Source organism: Lasiosphaeria miniovina, assembly GCF_030549165.1.
Source record: "Lasiosphaeria miniovina strain SMH2392-1A chromosome Unknown B0T26scaffold_1, whole genome shotgun sequence".
NCBI lineage: Eukaryota > Fungi > Ascomycota > Sordariomycetes > Sordariales > Lasiosphaeriaceae > Lasiosphaeria > Lasiosphaeria miniovina.
Genome location: NW_026848220.1, coordinates 867,106 through 889,338, shown reverse-complemented (window position 1 = coordinate 889,338; position 22,233 = coordinate 867,106). Strand labels below are relative to the sequence as shown.

At 53.4% G+C, this 22,233-nt stretch overlaps 5 protein-coding genes and 1 non-coding gene across 6 annotated transcripts; 3 read left to right on the top strand and 3 right to left on the bottom strand.

Annotated features, from left to right (window-relative positions):
* The first annotated feature begins 20 nt into the window (after window positions 1-20).
* B0T26DRAFT_t33 lies at window positions 21-108 on the top strand. Its single transcript has one exon. It is a non-coding gene; the product is annotated as a tRNA-Tyr (tRNA).
* Window positions 109-477: 369 nt separating this feature from the next.
* On the bottom strand, window positions 478-2,529 carry B0T26DRAFT_6748 (serine carboxypeptidase S28-domain-containing protein). The gene is made up of 2 exons (XM_060439750.1): window positions 1,555-2,529; window positions 478-1,484 (listed from the first exon to the last, which is right to left on the bottom strand). The coding sequence occupies exons 1-2, from the start codon at window positions 2,391-2,393 to the stop codon at window positions 524-526; spliced, it is 1,800 nt and encodes a 599-aa protein (XP_060302042.1). The 5' UTR covers window positions 2,394-2,529; the 3' UTR covers window positions 478-523.
* Window positions 2,530-4,351: 1,822 nt separating this feature from the next.
* B0T26DRAFT_669597 (uncharacterized protein) lies at window positions 4,352-5,914 on the bottom strand (the record flags this gene model as incomplete). The annotated part of the gene is made up of 9 exons (XM_060439078.1): window positions 4,352-4,433; window positions 4,501-4,730; window positions 4,854-4,902; window positions 4,992-5,014; window positions 5,278-5,343; window positions 5,516-5,549; window positions 5,594-5,669; window positions 5,798-5,819; window positions 5,870-5,914. The coding sequence occupies 9 exons, from the start codon at window positions 5,912-5,914 to the stop codon at window positions 4,352-4,354; spliced, it is 627 nt and encodes a 208-aa protein (XP_060302041.1).
* Window positions 5,915-8,035: 2,121 nt separating this feature from the next.
* B0T26DRAFT_669596 (uncharacterized protein) lies at window positions 8,036-9,920 on the bottom strand (the record flags this gene model as incomplete). The annotated part of the gene is made up of 8 exons (XM_060439077.1): window positions 8,036-8,524; window positions 8,606-8,666; window positions 8,768-9,047; window positions 9,125-9,173; window positions 9,253-9,335; window positions 9,394-9,500; window positions 9,556-9,717; window positions 9,802-9,920. 8 exons carry the CDS (start codon window positions 9,918-9,920, stop codon window positions 8,036-8,038), a joined length of 1,350 nt encoding a protein of 449 aa, XP_060302040.1.
* Window positions 9,921-19,326: 9,406 nt separating this feature from the next.
* Window positions 19,327-20,472, top strand: B0T26DRAFT_615122 (uncharacterized protein; the record flags this gene model as incomplete). The annotated part of the gene is made up of 5 exons (XM_060435970.1): window positions 19,327-19,480; window positions 19,561-19,628; window positions 19,774-20,135; window positions 20,198-20,262; window positions 20,381-20,472. Coding segments are annotated over 5 exons (741 nt in total), but the record flags the coding sequence as incomplete, so codon positions are not given.
* A 1,360-nt stretch (window positions 20,473-21,832) lies between these two features.
* B0T26DRAFT_631133 (uncharacterized protein) lies at window positions 21,833-22,072 on the top strand (the record flags this gene model as incomplete). Its single annotated transcript, XM_060436322.1, has 1 exon — window positions 21,833-22,072. A coding segment is annotated over one exon (240 nt), but the record flags the coding sequence as incomplete, so codon positions are not given.
* Between the last annotated feature and the right edge of the window lie 161 nt (window positions 22,073-22,233).

The window sequence follows — 22,233 nt, the reverse complement described above, 5'->3', positions numbered from 1 at the left end:
CCATTCACCAATCAAAACTCCTCCTTGTGGTGTAGTTGGCTATCACGTTCGGCTGTAAATGACAATTTGTATACCGAAAGGTCACCGGCTCGATTCCGGTCGAGGAGAAACATTATTTTTGCTTTTCCTTTTTTTCTTCCCAGTAGTAAACTTGACCCTTGTGGTCCAAACCCTACCAACTTCCTTTTTATTCCATGTTCGAGTTTTGAAACTGTGCACGTACGTGGTGGGAGCCTTGTTCCAATTATCGCCTTGAGTTTTGGACCAAACTTCAACCCCTTTCTCGCAAATATGCAGTGTGTTGTAATTCATTGTATAAATACAAGGGCCAACCATTCCAAGATTCGTGGCTAATCATTCACCATCCGCAGCTCTCAATCTGTGATTCAAGTAATTACATTTCTGAATATATGACTATTTCCAAAAGTTGACCGAATTATGCTTGCTTATTTTGTTTCCTTGCCCTCCCCCCCCCCCCCCCCCCAATGGATGGCATTACTCTACTGTCTACTTACACCCCTGCCTAAAGTCTCGGTCGCGGCTCGCTCCTCTCCGACTTATTATTCAGCTCATAAAACTCAGCAATCCACGTCTTGATATTAGCAACCTCGTCGTTGACGATCTGCTGGACGCCGGGGTTGACGCCCCAGTTGGGCCCGTACAAATCAGAGCAGTGCATGCCGCCGGCGATGACGCGCACGGGCAGCTGCTCGGTGCTCTTGAGCGGGCCGCCGGGGCGGAAGATGCTCGACACGGTCGAGTCGCGCCACGGGTCGAGCCCGCCGTTGGCGTACATCAGCCGCTTCGTCTTGGTCGCCGACCACCCGCCCGTCCACCTGTTCACGTCGTTGGCCCGCTTGCCCTGCGCGATACCCACGCCCCCGCCGCCCTGGCTGCGTGGGAACCATAGGTTGCATTGCTGCCGCCAGTAGTCGGCTGTCACGAGCCTCGACACAATCGTCGGCCGCCCTACCGGCGCTCCGTCTTGCCAGTACTCAAAGCTGCGGAGAGAGTGGTTAGCCTCCGAGTCTAGGGGGCGAATTTGTGAAGCACGTACGGCTCGTTGCAAAGCAGCCAGTTCCACTGGCGGTTGAAATAGTTGCCGACAGTCAAGTCGTGGTAGGCGGGGTTGGACGCGTTCTGGTTCTGATAGCAGCCCGTGTTGTAAGTGCCCTGCCACTCGGCATACCCGCCAGCCTCGCAAGCTGTACAGAGCAAAAACAGTCGCGTCAGCATTTCGCAGTTCAGAGAGTGCGCGTCGGAGGGACGACCTACTTCCGGGCAGCTCGACCTCCTTGAACCACTTGGCGTATCCCTCGAGCGCCTTCGCGACGCCAACGCCCTTGGCGCCGGGAACGGGGTTCGTCGAGTTGGGCCACACGTTCTCGATGTAGTCGCAGAACTGGTAGTAGGGGTTGAAGCCCTGCGTGGTGGTCGAGTAGAATTGCGACGACTGCCACGACCAGGGGCCGTACTCTAGCGCGCTGTTGATGCATGCCAGTGTCAGTGTTTCCCTCTCAACGACGGATTTCCAGACCAAAACAGTAAACTCACGAAGCAAAGTCGGCATCGGTCAGATCGGTCAACAGGAACTTCTGCTTGAGGTCGTGCTTCTGCTTGGGAGTGCCGAGCTTCAGCACGAGGTCAATGCTGTCGATGGTGGCCGAGAGATCGCGGCTGCAGTTCTGGGGCGTCGCCTCCTGCACGGGCACAAAGTACTGCCAAAAGTCTCCGATCGCTTCGACGACGCCGCTGGTGCCGTGGTAGGCCCAGATGGTGCCCGGGTCGAGCGCCGCAGACCACCCGGCCAGCGCGCCCGAGTACGAGCCGCCAGAGAAGACCCACGGGGCGTTCTTGGGCGAGCTGCCGCCGCTCGGGTCGAAGGGGGGCACGAAGTTGTTGGCGAAGTACGAGATATCCTTGAGCGAGTTCCACAGCGTGAGGTACTTGAGGTTTTGGATCGTCAACTCGGGGTACGGAGACGACTCGCCCCAGTAGCGGTGCTCCATGACGACCACCGCGCCGCCCGTCTCCTGCGCGAAGAGGCCGGGCAGCCGAGCGGCCGTGGTGTATGTGCGGTTGAAGCCGTCGGCGGCCTGCTCGCCCGGGTTGACGAGGATGATGGGCGATCCGGGACCCTTCCAGTACTGGGCGCCGTACCAGTACCGCTGCTTGAAGGTGCCCAGCTTCGGGTTCGCGTGGTCGATCAGCTGGTCAAAGGTGCCCCAGCCGTTGAGCCCTGCCTGCTCGGCGCGCTTGCTGTGCGTCTCGACGACCGTGTCGATGGGCCCGATCTCCATCATGCCATGGCCGCGGTTGAGGGCGCCGGCCGACACGGGGCCAGCAAGCAGCAGCTGCGCGGCCGCGAGAGCGGCGCTCACGAACGACTTCATGGTGGGAGTGTGAGGGCTGAGACGGGACTAAACGAGGCGCGCGCGCGAGAGAAACAGCAGCGGCAGGCCAAGACCTCCCGGGAACGCGGTGAGCTGCACATCATGGCGCTGCAGTATTTATCTCGCGCCGTGACGCACCACCCTCCCAGTGCCTAACGGTCCACCGCCAGTCAGGGCGCTCCCGTCCGGGCTTCCTAGCTCATGCCTCCTAGCTCATGCCGTGGCTAGGTAGGTGGGATCGTTGGCGTGCCTTGGATGGGCCGGAGCTTCTGAATGGGAAGCTCCCAAACGCCACCCCAGGCCTCGATGCAACTCGCGTCTGCAGGTCGCCATGGCCGTCGCTACCAGTCCCGAGTATGCGCGGCACGCCATTGGGCGCCTGGTCGGCCTCGGCCAGTGGGGCTTGGGCCGCCTTCCACTTCCCGACAGCCACCCCGATATCAATCATATCATGTCCAACAACTCGCTTCCTTATCCTGCCTTCCCGGCCAGGCAACAAGGCAGGATTGGGAAGTCTGCAGTGCCGACCCTGGGGCGTGCACTAATTGGCGCGGGATGCAGGGATGGCGTTCGGACGAGATGCCAAGTAAGAACTCTAAACGCCGGGACGAAAAGCGGACGAGAGAGGATGAAATGAGGAGCGAGCGGACGGGAGGATGGGCTCCGACTTGGACCCCACAGTTGCATCCAGCGATCGCCAAGGCCCATGCCTCGGTTGGTGGCACCTCCGCAATCCTGCTTAGCTCTCCAGCCACCTTCCCCTTGCGGAAAAGCCAGGCTTCCAGCTGCCGCACTGGGCCCGTTGCACGCCATCGGGCCAACGTTTGCCTCGGGTTCTTGGACAAAGTGCGATACGTATAGTAATTAAATACTGCCTCTCTTAGTTACTGATTAGTGGACAATGCGACTCGGTTCCGCCGCTTACTAATCGCTGTGTGGTGCGTAATTCGTAATTCGTTATCTAAGGCATGATGTCAGCCGAATTTCTTTGCGCATTGCGCACCAACAGGGGGGGAAGGTGGGGTGAGGTTACCAGGTTGAGCCACAGTTCCACCTGTGTTACTTGAACTTACGATTTCGCTGAAAAAAGCAAGGGTGTTTTATTTCACCAAGATGAATCGCGAGGCTACAGTTCGAGCGGAAAACAATAGGGGTGTGATTCTAATGGAATCCCCTTTCCAAGTTCTTCGGTTCAGACAAGGTTGGACCAGCCAAACTCTGTCTTCGACGTCTATTGAAAATAAGATAGTAAATAGGGGAAAGAAGCCAGGCCCTCAAAAGATAACCACGGGTTCCATTGCGCCATACTGACGCGTTTGGTTCGCATCCGCGAGCCGTCAATTCATCCAAAGTACTCTTCCTTGGAAATTGCAGCTGTGGAGGAGCCGCGGATGTAAGGCGCTCGAATATTCCACAGCCTAGTAGCAAATATGCGGTAATGATACGGGAACACTCTACTCTCGTCGTCTCGATCCGACGATAGCCTCTTGATATCTCCTTTATACACTATCTCACCGGTAGTAAGTAATCCATGGAGTTGACGGGGGACAATCATCTGGCTTCTCGGGGCGTCGTATCCCCCAGCCTCGTTCCCATCATAGAGGTCGTGACTCAGTTCGGTCAGTTTGTTGAATATAACATACAAACCGTCGCTGGTGTTAGCTAGCTCCCGCATTTTACCATTGAATTTGACCCTTGCATCGCGAAGCGCCTAGAGCCTGGCACTATCATTGACGGGTGGAGCTTCTCCTCTATTTCGAACTATTTTCCCTCCTGGGCCAAGGTCTTGAAAAAGCCTACTCGAGACATAACTCATTGCTTTGAATGGGCTTGGCTCGGGACAATTCATGGATCCAAATCTAATGCAAATGCAAACACGAGTAGTTTAGCTTAATGAGAGAAACAAAAATAGAGAATGAAGAAGATATATAACTACGCACCTTGCTAATACGATCTTTTCACAGCTTTTCGGCTTCGGGACTAATAATGCGAACTTCAATAACTTTGGCCTGGGAACCAGGTTTTAGATAATGGAAGGCCCTAGATTATGAGATTTAGTACCAGGACGTTAGAAATGGATGGGATTAAAAAAACGATCCAAACTCACCCCGATATCCTATCCGAAAGAACCATATCGTCGTATCGTTGTATCTTTGGTTTGGGACCTTCATTAGCGTCCTGCTGGAAAGAGTCGTTGGTTATGGCAGCGTATCCGAGTACTTGGCCCTCATATTTGTCCCCAGGCCCTTTCATTGTTTTGGCAAGGTCGTCGATATCGCGCATTTTGCGCCAGTGATTAAGGCCGGGTATATTCCTCAGATAAGAACGCTTGTGTCTCTAATTCCCCATTACGGCCAATTTTGGAATCGGAAAGGTGGAACCTAACACCTATTAACAGCGCAATTAATTAAGATATTAACTTATAACCTTTTGCCTCATCAACTGCGCGTACGTGCGTACCTCTATTGTGCTCAACTTCAATATTCGAAAGTGAATTGCCGAAGAAGAGCTAGATATCGTTAGCTAGGTCGGCAGGGTTATACCCAAAAGGGGGGGGGGAGGTGGGGGGGGTTTGGATATTAGGAGAAAAGCACGTACTATATCCGCTGGAAGAAGCCTATCTTCCTCAGCATAATCTATATCCATTACCTTTAGGGCCCTGTCGATAAGGTTCGTTACTGAATCTTCTTTTCACGTCATGTTAGAAAGGGTGCTGTTGGAATTTGTCAAGCAGAAGGGCCTCGAAGGTTCTAGATAGAGACTTCGCCACCCACTTCGCCACCACAATAGTAGTATAAGAAGGGGCTTTCTGGCACTGCCAGAAAGCTAGAGAGAAGAACACACAGCTAGAATCCATCACTTGAACCACCAGCTTTCGGCGTACAGTTACGCCCTGTTGATTCCAGTACCGGTACCCTAGTGAATCTAACAGGTGCCGTGGTCCAATAACCTTGGTTTGTCCAGGTATCACTAACTATCCGATATGAATATGTGAGACTGTTTTATCCCATTGGGGTTGCTAAGGCTTTCGATGCAACCAATGGCTTCCAAATACCAGATCCATCGATTCCCTTATTGGTTTTCGATAGTTCAAGTAATGGCCAATGAAGAGAGGCACGTACAGGTCCTTGTCCTTTGTTGTCGAGATAATTATAACTAGTGACCCACTGCGTAGCATGGTCTTTATCTCAATTATTGACGTAAGGGCATCAAGCCACGATATGGCATTGTTCTGAGCTGATTTCCATATGACGCCGTTCTTGTCGTGCCATTCATCTATTTTGTACCGGCTGTAGTGTAGAGTGTCCGGACCTATCACGCCGCTAGAGGATGGTTTAAGAAACAGTTGCCCTGCGAATGGAAAAATATACAAAGAGGGCCACAGGCGGGACCTATCAACTTACACGAGTCCAAGAGCATATATTCCTGGCTCGTCATGTCTTATTCTCTTTTTGAACGAAGCCGGCGCCACTAACGAGGTCCCTGCTTGTCTGGGAGCCGAAGACACCGTGGCTTGACATTGTGGGCTGTCGCGTGGCGAAGGATTGGTGTACAAAGTTTGCTTGAGTTTGTGCCGTGGTGTGTGTAAAAGTCTGCTCACGGCGACTGGGTAAACGAGCAGAAACGAGTTCCGGTTCGAGGGCAAGAGGGTGAAACGGAGGCGCCCAATCAATCCACTATTCGTTGGCGGGCTCTCGAAACAGGAAAAAAATGTATTTCAGGGCGGAAAAAGCGGTGGATCAATCTCTAGCGGGCGACGGCTGTTATTTTCTGAGATGACTGGCGACTGGCAGTGTGTGCCTCTCCCTTGTTTTATATATACCCATTGGCATTGCCGAGCTTCAGAGATTCATTCCCTCTCCGCGCACATTGGATGTATGCAATCCTCCAGCTTGCATTAGGCGTGAAATTAATATGCACGAGTCGTGTGTCTCAAAGGATCTGGGTGGAAACCGCGGAAGCAAGCCGCTAGGAAACTTGAGACGAGTCTCGGGCCTTGGAAGACGGCGCGGCCGGCGCGACCCCGTCGGCGAGCACGGATCTGCTCGGGCGTGAAAGGGCGCCATATCTCGGCAATCTTTTTGTGCTGTACGCCCCTCTACTTCGCCAGGTCCTCAGACTCGTCATAAATATGCACTGCTGCAGCATCAATTTAGGCTTCTGCTGGCTTCCATTTCTTGGCGACGTTGCCGCAAGTTCTTGCATGCCCTCTATCTACCTCGTTCATGTCGCCGAGGAGGTAATTCTCCAGTTGACCACTCGCCCTTAACGGCGTTGCCATTCGGCCAAGGAAATGCTGAAGTGGTCCAAAGATTTAAATTCCCGTCTTGCTTCGGTCGTTGGGTAAATGTGTGCCATCTCCCTCACCATGGGCCTGGCCTGGTTGTCGGCCATGTCGACCTACCTAGTTTGTTTCATGGGTCCTCGCGTTTCGGGGTTCACTTTTGAGAAGCACAAACCCACGGCGGCCTGGTGGTCGAGGATAATTATCGCTGAGATCTAGCCGGACCTCGAAAAGGCTTGGAAATTTGCATAAAAGATTCACGTGATTGGGAAGCTGTCTTTTCCGACGTGGCAAGGGCGAATGAACCCTGAGTCCCGATACGGTGACCCAACAGAGCGAGAGCGGCACGGGCAGGCGTGACCTCGTCGTGACCAGAGGGGTTGGTTGAAAACTTGAGGAATGGACCTTAACCCGGCCACCACGCGGGCAGCACGTTCTAAGGGGCGGCCCGTGCGGGCTACAGGGAAGGGGGCCTGAACCGTTGGAGAGACCGGGCCGGTTTTGTAGCGGCGCAGAGCGGTCGTTGGTGCTGTTAATTTGCCCTGTCAAGCGGCAACTGCTGCCGGACTTGCCCGTCGCGAGGCTGCTTCGCTCCAGCCATCTGATGTCGCGTGTTGTTCCCGCCGACGAGATGGGCTGGCTTGAACTCGCCCGCCCCTAGCCAATACAATGGCCGCCTCTAATAATTTCTGCGAACCCTGTGCACCTATTTTTGACGTCCCCTGGTTGCCGGCCGTGGTCGGTACTTTGGGTGGAGATCCCTGGAAAACCTGACAGCGCATTTGAACCCCGCCACGCAGCCCAAGGGATCGAACCTTTTTGTTGTTGGTGCCCGTGCGATGCTGGTCTTTAACGCAACCACGCAAGAACACGCGAATCCTTCGTTTCGCAATTGAGACACACCGTGGGCTCAGGTCAGGGCAGAGGCGCGGCTTAAAGCTGGCACCACTAGAATTGCGCGCAATTAATTATACCGACGGAAAGCTTTGAAACAACGTGCCTCAGGGCACGCACCGCTCAGGGTGGGGCGCGCACGAGGCAGCCGGAACGGCTTGTCACTTTGTGCAGCCCGTTTTTGACGCCATAGCACGGCAGCATTAAATAGGTGGGTAATAATTAGAGCGGATTGGCCATTCCTGATGGCATCCACTTTCCAAGCTCTAACGTATTAGTTACGCGCAAAGCTGGACCAGCCAGTCTCCCCCCGCTGCTTTTGTTTAATATAAGAAAAGAAAACAAAACGTAATGATGACTCCCATTCCACATTCCCCCATTCCCCCATTCCCCCAATCCAATATAATCGGTTTATCTAGGTGAGCTAGTGGTTTATTCCCGGTACTCTTCCTCGGGAAGGGCATTAGTCCTGTCCTGAGCCTGAAACCTGTTTAATGTGCCACTTTATTTTGAGCTCGTGATATGGGGTCACGTTGCTGGGATTTACACCGGCCTGCGGTACGTTGAAGTTCCCGTTGCACACTTGCTTGCCGGCGAAAAGCATTCGATGTAGATGATGGGGGATGATCATCTGGCTTGTCTGCTGAGTCTTCGCAAAGATTGTGTGGCTCTCTGTGGATAAGCTGTTGAATGTGACATGAGGAGAGGATATTGCCCCTTTCTGCGCGCGCTGGACTTTAAAATCGTAGTTGACCCGTGCATCGCGGAGTGCCTTGAGTTGGTCAGCCGGTCTGACAGATGCTTTCCTGGGTATCCCATCCGGCCCGAGAGGTGCCGGTACTCCGAATTCTGGAACATAATGCCCTCCTAGGCCAAGATCCTGAAACAGTCTACTCGAGATATGACTGGAAGCTGTAGCTGAGTTTGGCACGGGGATTTCATGAATCCACAGCTAATTCAAACACAAACGCAACCAAGTTTAGCAAAGAAACAAAAAAAGCAACCATGGGTGACAAGGAAGATGTGAGAATACCTTTTGCACTTCTTCAATCCAAAGATCGATCTGGTCGGTACGAATGCCGATCTCGACGATTCTGGCGTTGTGACCATGCAATATATAACGAAAGGCTCTACAGTACAAGGGAGTTAACCATCCGCGAGAAACGTTTGATGCTGAGGAAAGATGGAAACTTACCCAGGGACAGTATCCGAAACTGTCAATTCATTGTGCGGCCTCTGTATACCTCGGGCATTTCCATACTCCACTACGGGGTTCGTCATGGCAGCGTAGCCGATGACATAAAACCTTGCTTGGGGGATAGGCTCTTTCGGTATCGGCCCGACCCTCTGATGGAACAGGCGCATCCTACGCCAGTATTCTAGCCCATGGTTATATCTGTTCATCGACAGCCCCCCAAGCATCCTCACGTCCTTGTCATTCATAATCTCGTGGTCCGAGAGTTGGAACGCGATATCTGTTAATTGTATGGTTGATTAGAACACACGACTTAGTTCGAACTGGATCCCTCGTTTACCACATCCATGTGCGTACCTCTCTCAACCTCAACTTCAATGTTCGAAGGTGAATTGCCGAACATGAGCTAGTTGCCGTTAACCAAGGTTAGCAATGTTAACGTGGCCCCGAAGGGGTTTTGGGACGTTGAGGAAATCCACACGTACTATATCCGTTACATGAACTGGCTCATCCGCCTTATCTAGTGCCGCCAACACAGTATCGATAGATTTTGCCATCGATATTTTATCTTTTTTACCGTAAGTTAGATCAGGTACCACGGGTCGGTAACCGTATGCGTTACTCACCCTCTAGAAATATCATTCCGTCTAGGATAGGGAAGTCGGGAATGATGGCACGGCGGCGTGCAAATCTCTCGAAGCCGTACTTTAAGTCCTGTAGCTGCGCCGTCAATCTGATCTCCATTAGTGATTATCTCGTGTTATGATGTTTCAAGACAGTGCACATACTTAGCGTCGTAACTGCCCCTGGAAATAATGATAACCTTTGATTGGGCATCTACTACGTCTATCAGGATGCGCACCGTTTCCAGGAGATAACCGGACGGCTGCTTCTCCTGAGGGGTTTTCGTTGCGCTCCCCTGGTCTAAGTTGCCTGGCCATAGCACATTGCTGCAGAACTAGTAGTTAGCGATGGGAGGCACGGCGAGGGAGAAAGTGTGCAGAAAAGGTCGCAGCTTGGGCTAGTCAGCTTACTCGAGTTCGAAGGCAATTATTTTCGGATACACGTCTTTGAGCGACTTCTTAGAAGCAGCAGGTACCTGTGACTGGACCGCTGATAGCTTAGCAGCCGAAGATGATGGAAATGTCGCCATTGGGGGCTTGTAGCGGGGCGAAATATTGGTGCACAACGGTTGATCGAGTTTTACTGCAGCGTGTGTGCGCAGAAGCCTGCGTGCGGCGCCGGGGAGAAGTAAACAAAAATAATTTGTGGCCCGAGGACAAGAGGGCGTAATGGAGGTACCCAAGGTTCTAGAACTAATCACCGGCGGAGTCCCGAAACAGGAAGCACGGCTTGGAACAGAAACAGCAGTGAATCTCTAGTGATTAAATATTATTGTTTCCCGAGATGAGTGACTGGCAGATGGGTGCAGCAGTCATTTTATACGTGCACAGCCGCAACGGTTCGTTTTCTCTTCGCGTAACGTTGGATGAGGGTCAGTCAATCCTCTAGCTTGTCGTATGAGTGAAACCTGCACGGGGTGCGAGGCCCAAAGGATCTGGAGGGGAACCTCGGTTGGCCGTTTACAAACATGAGACATTCATGCTTGGCAGCCATTTTGTGCCTCTCTGGGCTGGTCGTATACCGGGCAGACATGGTCGACACGGTGGGCGGAGGCAGATTCGGCCGCCTGCGTGGGGGTGGGGCTTGGTGGCCGGGGGGGTCCGGGGCACTTCTACATCGGCTAGCACGGGTGAAAAGTGTGGTTACGTATTGGCCTAAGATTTGCCCGTCTCGCTTGGGGTCTTTGGGCACCAATTTTCATGTCCTTGACCATAGGCGTGGCCTGGTCGTCGGCCAAGGCCATCTGCTTTCTTTCTTGCGGCCTTTCGTTCCGGACAGGGGTGGCACGAGGAAATCCACGGTAGCTTTCTGGTTCCAAATTGTTGAATCGGAAAGGAATCCGGCCGGACTTGAAAAAGTCGGAAAGTTGACCGGTATTGGACGGATTTCCGCGCTGGGAAAATAATAATATTCGCCGACGTTGAAAATGTGAACCCAGGGTCTGGGTATGAGACCCAACAGAGCGGCACGGACTGATGGCACCGTTACGGCCCTGGCAGGCGTGGCATTGTCATGCCCGGCTACTGGTTTCGGATGTTGGTTGAGGCTGGCAGCAGTCAGGCACGGCCCGTGCAAGTCACCGTGCGCTACCGAGGCAGCTGGTCGCTGAACCCGCAGCGGCGCAGGGCGGTCGTTGGTGCTGCCAACTTTTGGCTAGTTAGCGCTGCCTGACTGTGCCGTCGCGGGAGCGCTTCGCTCTTAGCATCTATTTCTAATCAATATCTCGTCAGGCATTGCTGAGATCTTAGAGAACATTGCTGGGATCTTGGTCTCTAAGTAGCCGATGCCGTGAACTATTTATATGCTCGTAAGTAACAGGCGCCTCCAGTGCAATAGTTTCTCCGAAATATTGGCACCTGTCACCGCACAGTCAACTGTTATGAGGCAAGGCTGCAATGTAGTCGCTGTATTCGTAGAATCTAAAGCTAAAGAAGGAAAAAAGGAAAGAAGCTTCCAAGGCTCGGGCAGGGCGTGGGGGAAGTAGGTTGTATTGTAGGTCGCGTAGTTGTAGTGTGCACAGACCACCGCTTAAATCCAGTGTAGCCAGGTGGGGCCAGGGCGGAACCCACCAATCCAGCCAGTTGTCTGCACTTGCCGTGACAGCACCCACTTTTGACATCCCCTGTGTTTGAGCTTTGGGCAGTCAAGCTCGCGTGGAAGGAATACGCGAATCCTTGGTTTCGGAGCGCGGAAGGAATACGCGGACTCTCGGTTTCGGAGTGCGGAATGAATACGCGGATCCGTAGTTTCGGAGCGCGGCCCAAAGCCGGGACCAAATCGAAGTGCAACTAACCGATTAAAAGTTCCGAAACACTTCGGGTACCGCACTAGGCAGCCGACGATTTGTGCGGCCCGTTCAAGACGCCATCCCGGATTCCAGGATTCTGCGTCCTCGGCTCTCATTGTTAATGATCTAGCGCACTAGCTAGAAAATGGTGATAAAAGCGATGCATTGAAGGAAGAAAGAAGTGCGGAGGGCCCTGCTTTCTGCATGTGAGACCACCTAAGCCGTTGTCGGCGCGTCAGGGCGCCAGCCCAAAATGACCTTGCTTACTCGACTACTCGTTGCTTCGGCCACCTAATCAGCCTTCGCGAGAACATGAACATATTGCGCGCGAAAGAGCGACCCTGTGCAGCCAGACATTTGGTGCGCTTTATGTGCGCTGAGCGAAAACTTTGATCTTGCAAAGCGGTGGCAAGGTTCGTGAGCCGGCCAGTGTGACTCTATTGGAGTAGTGCCGTTTAATTATTTTGACTTTTCGCCATGCCGCGTTAAATGTCTCTATTAATCTCTAAAGTGTACGTGGTAATGGGTACGAGCTATTTCACTTTGTAATAAATCTAGCTGTGGAAGTCCCTCAAGATGGCAAGTCTTGGAGAAGTAGACGGAATAATATATATATATATTGCGGTAGGCTGGACACATCCATCTTTAAATGCCGCGCAATCCGCTAGCCGGGGCTGGAGGGCTGCGCCCAAGTCAGAAATCAAGGGGCTCTGGGTGAAATGAGGCGCAAGCTCAGACGTAGCCTGGACGGTCAATCAACGTTGTATCTCCAGCTCTACTGTCTAGTACTGATCAGGGGTTCAGGGGGCTAGGCAACAAGGGGGTTGTTTACACCCTTGCCTAAAATAATCTAGCGTACTTTTTCTTTTTTTCTTGGCCTACCACCTCGTATAAGGTGGGTAGCCCGCCCCCCCTGTTACAATCTGGACAACAGGTCCACGGAGCTAGGCCCGGCCTAGGATTGTGGGGGTCTGGACGGCAGGTAGGAGATGACAGGAGACAAGGAGTATCGTGCACAGATTGCGAAAGACAGGCTTTCAACACACAACCAATGTATGCTTAACCAGATGCATTGATAGCTGCAGAACCGTTCTCCAGAGAGAGCGTGCTGCCAGCTCCTATATAGAACTATGAGCAACCAATCAGAGTTCCTGCCTTACATGCTCAGTCGTGCTCAGTCCTAGACGCACTGATCCCCACTGAGCTCCCTGCTCAGTGCGCTCAGTGGGTCTCGGCACTGATCCTACTGAGCTCAGCCATGCTCAGTGCACCTTGGCAATGGCCCCACTGAGCACTCCCTAATTGGATGCACCTTCTCTTAGCGAGAGCCCCACCCTAAGTCCCGTTCCAGCCAATCCGCAGCGGGCGGGCAACGCCCTCTGCACCTTTGAACCAGGATCGTAACAGATGAGGGCATCGTCATGTTGTTCCAAGACCTCCAAGGAATCAGACTCAAGCTCAAAGGTATTGGCGTTATCGCCAAATAGAAAAGCCTTCGCTACCAGGTTCAAGACGTGACCGAAGCACCGCATTCGGCGATATAGAATATCCTTCCCGGTCATCCCAGGGATGAGCCGAGGGTATAGAGCCTTGAGGCATATATCGTTATTCGAAGCGTTATTACAGAACATTACTCCAAGCCTTGACGGGATATCCTAAGCTTCGAGGATATCTTGAAGAGTATTAGCGATACCTTCACCACTATGTATCCCGGGATGCCGTCGGAACGCGATGAGGCGGCTTATATACTATTACTTGCTATCGAGGAAATGGGCGAATACCGTAATAAAGGCTAGGCAGTTTGGAGAAGCCCAAAGGTCAAAACTAATATGGATCGAGGTCAGGGATCTGTGAAGTTCTTGTAGAATAATAACCTTTTGTTCCTCGAAGATCTTCAGTATCGTCAATGTGAGTGTATTCCTCCCCAAGGCAACGGTAGTGGCAAGATTTCGGCCGAACAGCTTCAGGAAGCTCTTGAGATAGGGGTCTTCGAAGTTAGTAAAGTGTCACAATATTGGGATTAGTGAGCAAGAAAGATCTAGAAGCTGCTATGTGATTCTTCGCCACCAGCTTTTGCCACTATTCATAACTATAAACAAGAGACTTTTGGCCCTGCCAAAGGAAACAAGAGATTAGACCTTTTCAGACAATTCAAGCCTTACCTCCCTGCATCAAATGCTTCATTTCCGTTGCCCTGTGAGTGCGCGTGACATGAAGGATTGTCGGAGTTGACAAGGAAAGCAACGGCGAGTTGTTTCAAGGCTACGTCCTTGGCCTGAGGGATTTGTGACGATGTTGCTAGATGCATCGCGAGCATATCAGAGTTGTCAGTTTGATCTCCCTGCTACTTGTAGATAGAATGCTCCTTAGCTAGATGGGTTGAGGCCGACGATATAGAGGAAGCATCGTATATAGAGTGTTTGCTCCGGCCATCACAATACTTGCAGCACCAGACCTCCCCACCAGGTAGCAAGGCGCCGTTCGCCGTGATGCCGGCTAGAAACCATCCGTGATCCTTGACCCAGCTTGTACGGCCGCGGGAGCTCTTCTTATGGACCTGAGAGTCCAGTATGTAACGCTTGTTGGCCCAGACGATGCGAGGGAGGTCTTGGATGGAGCCCTTGATAACGGGAGCCGCGTCGAGGGCGGCAGTAACCTGATCTGCGATGGATGTAGGCCGTGACCGAAGCTGGGCGAAGATCGACGGTTGACGGCTCGAGCCGGGCGATCGAGACCGAGTAGTAGCAGCAACGCTTGTTGTAGGGCTTCGAGACCGAGATCGATGCATTGTGAATAGCTTCAGCCGCGAGGGCACGGTTGAGGGCGCGGTTGAGAACGCGTTTGAGGACGCGTTTGAGGACGCGTTTGAGGGCGCGTTTGAGGGCGCGGTTGAGGGCAAGGCGCGGTCAAGAGGGTTGTTTTGGGAAAAAAGCAGGCCGCGGTCGGATTCGAACCCTGCCGGGACCGGATTAACCTTAGTGCCGGTACAAAACGGGGTCGAAAGCACTACTCGGAACGGAATAATTAGTAAATCCGGGCTCTAAATACCCTCATTTATCTGTCAGATAGTCAAACAGATCGGGCCCTAATATCTGATTTGTTTGATCCCTCAACGGGCCCGATCTGTTTGATCTGTTTGATCGATCTGTCAGATATATCTGATCTGAGTGAAGCGCTGTTTTGCATGCGCGAGGCAGCTTCCTTGGTGGTGCCCACGTAGCCTATTATCATTGGTTCTACGAGTGCAAGGGGCTTGGGAACGCGCTGGAATCGAAACGCATGGCATCTCCGCCAGTAATCCAAGCCACACTGGAACGCATCGCGATGCAGGCCAAAGTCGTACCTGACGGGTCCGCCAACGGTTCCCCTCGAATACTGGAACGAAAGACCTAAGCTCTCGGGATTAATCAGTTATTGGATTACGGCCGCGCTCATGTCGTGGCCGCTGGAATGTCGCTGAGCACTTACCTAGCCAGTGCTCGGTTTCTATGTTTCCTGCTGAGTAGCTAATGTAGAGCTAATTTGTTACAAGTTCTGTCAGCAAAACCATTCCTATGATCTCAACTTCGCCTTTGACCCTAGGTTAGTGGTACCATATCGTAGTAGAGGTTCGTTGTATGGGTGCTCAAGCTTGTATTGGTTATTAGTTTTTATACACTCTCTCGATGAGGCCGTATTTGTCCACTTTAGGAAGACAGCGCGTCAGCTGCTGGATAACGCAACGGGGCACGGATAGGGGGGGAGGGAAACACAGCATATACCATCGTCTATTTCTTCAATTTGTATGTAGCTTTTCAGCTCGTAAGCCGCAAAAGTGCTTTTTCTAAACGCCTTCAGTGCGGCCTCGCAGCTAGGTAAGCAATTGTTTGGCCAGTTTTGATTAGCGTACAGCGAACAGAAGAAGGCAAGGTAAGCAAGCTTCCGGATACATACACAGTTTTGTTCTTATGCCGCTGGACGACTGCGATCTTCACTTTGTTCCTCGTCAATTCATCGAAGATTTCACCTATATGTGGAGATAATCGGATATGTGGAGATGATCGGATAAGCAGCGGGCTGGGTTGAGATTGAGTAGATCGGTTGTAGATTAGCTGGCCGCATTCGAGTGATTGATATTCATTGTCCCATGGTGTCTGCATATAGCCTAGCTCGTGCCAGTTTTCGCTCAGCTGGCCCCCCCATACGACGCCGCTGGTGAGAGCGAGTCAGCAAGCCTTTCGAGAGCAAGGGAAATAAACATGGGCTCTTGAGATCAATAGTCGACTCACTCAAGATCAAACACAACGGTTTGGGTATGCTTTGGCACTTATTTCAGCCATCGTGGGTGTATATTGCGTAATTTACAAATCGATATTAATCGGGTCTCAAACTGATAGTTCGCTTGAAAATGCCCTCGAGGTATTCGCCGAGCCTGGCTAAAATGTTGGCGGCTTGGTACTAAAGATGGTTTATCACTCCAACTTCGAAGGCAGTTATTGGGGCATGGTTTGTAAGATAGACCGCTGGAAAAAGGGGGGTGGAGGTAGTTAAAGGAAATCCAAAGACTAGCCAGTCTGGAAGGATAAGAAAGGGGGATGGGAAAAGCGAGACGAGCGACATCAGAATAATCCAATTGAGTCTGGCTCACGCTTCGTATTTAATCTCTAGTATTGGTGTCCTCGATTATGGGTTAATTATTATTCTTGTTGTCGGTTGCCTGTTGGTTTCACACCCGCTCGTATTTGTCTCGGCCTGGCGATTTGAGAGTTGGGACTCCGACGACACGGGAACAGGTCTAGCTCAAATCTTGGAGGGTGTGCGACAATCAATTGACCCCCGGGCTTGGAGAGAATCCCCTGCCTCTGGGGCTAATCAGAATTCCATGGATAGGTCAAATCCAGGCACAGACATGGGATGATACTGTGAGATGGTATAGTACGGCGCGGCATCGTTGAGTGGTCCAGTTGGCCTGTTCGCTCCAGTTGGCAGGTGTCCGAAGCCCTGCGGCAGGCCTGCCTTCCATGGCGGGTCAATTACCGTACCAATCTCGGAATCTGACATTGTTCAGGTCAGGACAGGGCTGGCACGGACCAGCGTTGGGGGCCGTTGGCAATTTCCATGGCCAGCACCTTCTCAACAGGGCCAATAGTGGTCCCCAAACTACGGATAACTAAGTCGCATTCAAATTCGGGGCCTTTCTACGACCTTGATTGCGTGAACCAATGTATATATCTAGCATCAACTCTGAATGCTCATTATTAACTGCTTTGCGCGCGATTTGACTTCTGACTGGTGGGGCCTGTTGCTCCTCAGCTGGGCAGATCTGTCAGATGGACGGGATGGATGCAGCCCGGGTGGATGTGGGGTTGAAGCCCCGAAGAGCCCCTCTTACAAGGGCCCCGTCCCAGGGCAGGCCGTCCAGGCGCTGCCAGGCTCCTCCGGGACTGGGCTGGCTCGGAAGCCCCACAATCTACGAGAAAACACTTGCAGAGAACAACCGCTGCTAACCTAGGCAAGGTATCCTGTAACCCAGCCTATTACTTACTAATGAACCAGTCTGGGGATCTGACATCACAGGCGTCTGTCAGTCCTTCAGTCTCGGTCGGTATTTCAGCCCTTTCAGCCTCGGCGGCAGGTTCGCTGGGCCACGGGGGGTGAAACGCGCTACCTTCGCGTCCGCCGGCATTACGCGGAGCTGCCTGCCATACGCGGAGCTGCCGGCCTTATGCGGACCGCACGGCGGGCCTTACACGGGCTGCAACTCCAAATTACATGGATGGGCGCACGCTGGACGGGGTGCGCGTAGAATCATCCAACGTCCGCACGCACAGCCTGCCTCCTGTTTCAACGGTCGGCTGGTCGGCTGGCCACCATGGCCTACATATTAACCTAACGAGAGTCTTCCATTGTCATCTTGCTCTGAGCGACCATTAAAAGGCCGCCATTCCCATCGAGGGATCGACCTTGTCCGCGCTAGGAACACACTAACACGGGCAACTTGGAGCCGACAAGTCGGCGTCGACAGTCTTCGGCCTTTACGCATGGTATTTCAATTTGATGCCATTTTGTTTCAACTCTCTCCGCAGCCAGGCCAAACACTCTCTCTGTGAGAGCGACCCGTCCAGCTCGCCATCATGGCCTCCGGTCGTCATTCGGGGGTTTCCGAGTCAAATCGCAGCGGACCACGGATCGTACTGTTACGGGTTCAGCATCTTTCGGCGCAAGTGCGACGCCCCAGTCTCTCGTCACCTCTTTTAACACCTATGATCATGATTGACAGGCGTCGATTTTTCTCCTGATCAATACCCGTCCGTAACTCTAGGGCTCGTTGAGAACGAGGTCATCCTGCAATCAAGGTGATGAACAGGCCCCTTGGCCTGGAAGGGACTTTGACGTTTATCCCCAGCATCAAATCAACTTCAGGGCCTCTCCCGGCATCGGACACGGTTTGCTTGGCGGATATAATGTCGGGCGGCATGGTTTTGAACCTTGCAGCGTAGTGATTGCGCTCGATCCTTTGAGGGCGATGTGTAGGCTCTTTCAACCGATTTGTCATTATTCCTGCGTGCCTATTTTTAGCTATCAAAGCTCCATTACCTGCCTACGCAACAGACCGAAGGGCCGAAATTGCACAGCCAAAACATTGCACGTCAACTCTCCACGTTGCCAGACGTCTCAGTGTTTCATGCTCGCGTTTGGCGGAATGGTGACGCACTCGGCTTGCCTCGGCGAGGACGCAATGTTTGTTTTACACTATGCCTCGTTTGCTTTAAAGACGTTGCAAATTTATTTCGGGCCATTTACCCCTCTTCTTATCCTTCAGAAGCAAGACTAGATATACCTACCTATGTCTTGCTCTCACTTCATCCTGCCCCATCGATATGTGTGTATGGTGTGGTGGGACTCTGTAACCTCCGTGTCGTGCATCTGCCTTGCCACGAGTCCGCGGCAAACCCCCACTGACGGCTGACGCAAGGGCCCTTTGATCCTTCCCGCCCCCATTGCCTTGCCTGCCTGCATCTGTGTTGCGGATGCCGCACATGCTCGACAGCGCCAAGGGTCTAGCCGCACACAGACATGTTCCTGTCCTACCCCCTATACTCGGAGCAGCCCTAACCGCCACTGAAAACTCGGCGCGCCTTTCGTTGGCGTCTGATTCCGCCTCAGGTTGGCGTGTCGTCACCGCCGTCGATCGCTCCTTCGCCCATCCTCCTCCAGCCCGCCCCCGAGAAAAAAGTACCGAGCTGTTCCAGTTGTGTCTTTCGGTCGCCACACCGGTGCAGCACCCTCAATGCCTTGACCGCGATTGCGTTTTACCAGGCCGGTTTCGCTGCCCAGCATGACACGCGTCGCGTGATACAGCGTGCCGCTGAGCTGCCGCTGAGACGGAGAGAAATGTGTGGCACACTATGCTTGGCCGCTCAAGCGCCCTTTCCGAGCAGGAAATGTGGCTGCCTATCTCAAATTGTCGCGTCTCTCCAGAGGCTTCCCGCCTCGATATTATCGCGTGGATTCCCTCAGGCCGACCGTCTGTTCTGGCAACGGGCGACGACTAGTTCCCGCCATCGGCCACGACTCGGCGCCAAAGCTGCTCCCAGTCCGTCGCCAGGTCGCCATGGTGCAGCTTGATAATAACTTCACCCCGGAACAGAGGAGACAGTACGTCGTGTCCGCCGCCATTATTGGTCTGGTCTTGTCGAGCGTTTCCCTCGTCGCCAGACTCTGGGCCCGCTATCTCATCGTCAAGAAACTCCGGCTCGAAGATTGGTTCATGATGGCGGGGCTGCTTCTCAGCTACGCCACTGTCGGGCTCATGTTCTGGGGTACGCAGCCTTTCCTGCGATTGAATTCGCATCACCGGGGTCAGACGAGATCACGGCCAGGTAACTGACTCGGGCTGCAGGACTGACGACGGGCCTCGGCGAGGTGTTTACGTCACTTTCCAATGACAAACAGCGGACATTTCTTCTGGTGCGCCCTCGATTGTCCGGACCAAACACCCCTTGAGAGAAAACAGCACTGATCATTCCGAGGACAGGGCATATGGATCCAGCAGGCAAGCACTGCCGCACCTCGCTGGCCATCTCCTCCTCTAACAGACAGGGCGGGTTGATAGAAAATCCAACCACCGACCATGTTCCTCATCAAGACGTCCATCATCTTGTTCAACGCACGCATTTTCGTGACGCGCAAGTTCCGCATCGTGTCGTGGGTGGTCTGGACAACGACGCTCCTATGGATGATTGGCACGGTAGTCGGGACGACGCTGCAGTGCAGCCCGCCCTCGTTCTTCTGGGATAAGCGTCAGGCTGGATCGTGCGCTAAACACACGGTTGTCACCATTGGCTTGACAAGTGCCGTCGTGTCTTGCGTCGGCGATATTGCCATCTTCGTTATGCCGATCCCGATCCTGGCCAGACTTAAGATCGACAGGCGAACCCGGGCTGGCCTGATCTGCTTGTTCGCGCTTGGCTTTTTGTGAGCATTATCTGGCTGCTATCATCAGGCACGCCATGTGATCTGACATTCCCGCCAAACAGTGTAGTCCTGACGAGTTTCGTTCGGTGGATCACCTTGGTTGGGGTGCCCGAGGACGGATATACTTGTACGTCCATGAGCTTTGGCTTCCTCTCTTTCCCCTTCCCTTCCCACAATTATGTGCCAAGGCGTTTGCCCCTGAACAAACTGACCTCTCACTCACCAATGTGCACCATTTGCAACAGCCGGCTCGGTACAGATTGCCGTGTGGACCTACTTCGAGATGTCCATCGGCATCACCTGCGGTAACCTGCCATTTCTGGCACCCCTTATGGGCTGCACAGGCCCGCGCCGGAGGAGAAGGACCGGGTACTTGACCAGCAACAGCCGCACAACTCCATATCAACAACCGAATCGAGACCAAACACGATCGCTTTCATTGCAACAACTGCAGAGCCAGAAACCGCCGTCCAAAGTCAGCTTATCCCCCATCGACCTCCAGCAGAAACCACTCCCATCACCCCCGGCCCCGCCGGGCGTCGCAGCCGACCAGCTCGACAGGCCCCCGTCCCAGCACCTGGGCGGCCTCTTCACGCGCTTCTACGACAGCCCCGAGGGCAGTGAAATCGAGCTGCAGCGGTCGCCGCGACCCATGGCCCGTGGGAATCCGGGAGGCGAAATGTCTCCGCCGCAGGCCATGCAGCCCGACGGCATACCTGGGGAGTATCGGATCAGGATCGCAACGCCAGACAGGCTTTTGCTTCGGCAGCCGCACCTGTTGCAAACGCAATGACAGTGTCGACGCAGGGGGTCATTGTTGCGAGCAAGAGCCGGCTTTGGTTTGCATGTTGGCAATACCAGTATCTAAGAACTAAGAACTCAAGCTAGGCCCATTCAGGACGACAAAGTGGTCAAGAAGGAGAAGTGATGACCGCCAGACCACAAGCCAGACCACAAGCCAAGCCACAAGCCAGGCCACAAGCCAGCACAGGACACACCCTTTAAGACCGGCGCCGGCACAGCAGGTGTCACAGATCGAAAACTTACTCGCCTGGGAAGAAAGGCCAAAACTCGAAGAAATGACCAAACCCTGTTAGCAAGCATCGGACGATTAAAATTGTGAAGGAATTATGCCGCTATATCGAGTAGGCTGGATCAGTGGCAAAGGCAACTTCCGGGACGGGACAGCTCCGTCGAAGTCGCGAGCAGGAGGTGATGTAAATATCCGATTGGCTGTGGCCCATTTGTTGATTTCGAAGCAAGTGCTCACTCAGCCCTGATTTCCAAGCAGAATATTACGCTCTTCTCCGCACTCGATTACCAAGTTGAGAAGTTTTTGCAGTTTGAGGCCTGTAGCGATAGAGGTGGGCAGACTGTGGGTGGTGAAGTGGAATTATTTAAGAAAGTGAGACCTCGGGGACGATCGCTTCGTTGGAGGCTGTGGAAACAGGGAGCTAACCCGGTTTTACTCGGACAGATTCCTGGAATTTGGTTGTGCGCTTTGTTGCCTTCGCAATAGCCCCCGGTCCAAGGATAGCTCTCGCTGGTGCAACAGGTGGGCTGGGTCATACAGCCGTGGCAGAGTTCGTTGCTAACGGCTTGCATGTCACGCTCCTCACGCGCAAGGGTGGCAGTGGAGCAAAGGGGTCTACGACGTCACAACTCCTGGACATCACAACTCCGGGACATCACAACTCCTGAACATCACAGAGGTCGACTACGAGAATATTGCCGAGGTGACAAAAGCCCTGCACGGGGTCGATGTCTTCATCAGCGCAGTTGGCAACCCCGGCCTGGACGCACAGATCCGGCTCATCGACGCCGCCGTCGCCGCCGGTGTCAAGCGGTTGCTCCCGAGCGAGTTCGGGGCCGATGCCGAGCACCCACGACAAAAAGACTTCCCGCTGTACGTCGCCAAGCGCCGCATCGTGGACTAGCTGGCGAAGAAGGCAGCCGAGCACCCCAGCTTCACTGCTGTTGCTGTGTATGGCGCGGACCATGACCCTGATATGGCTGACAGGGCGGACCATGACCCTGATATGACTGACAGGGCGGACCATGACCCTGATATGACTGACAGGGTGGATAATGAGATGAT

What these genes read in the sequence shown, in the direction of transcription:
- B0T26DRAFT_6748 (XM_060439750.1), bottom strand. Translation starts at nt 2,393, where the DNA reads ATGAAGTCGTTCGTGAGCGCCGCTCTCGCGGCCGCGCAGCTGCTGCTT. An exon ending in ACCGATGCCGACTTTGCTTC is followed by an intron (nt 1,485 to 1,554) that starts GTGAGTTTACTG and finishes ATGCATCAACAG; the next exon opens with CGCGCTAGAGTACGGCCCCT.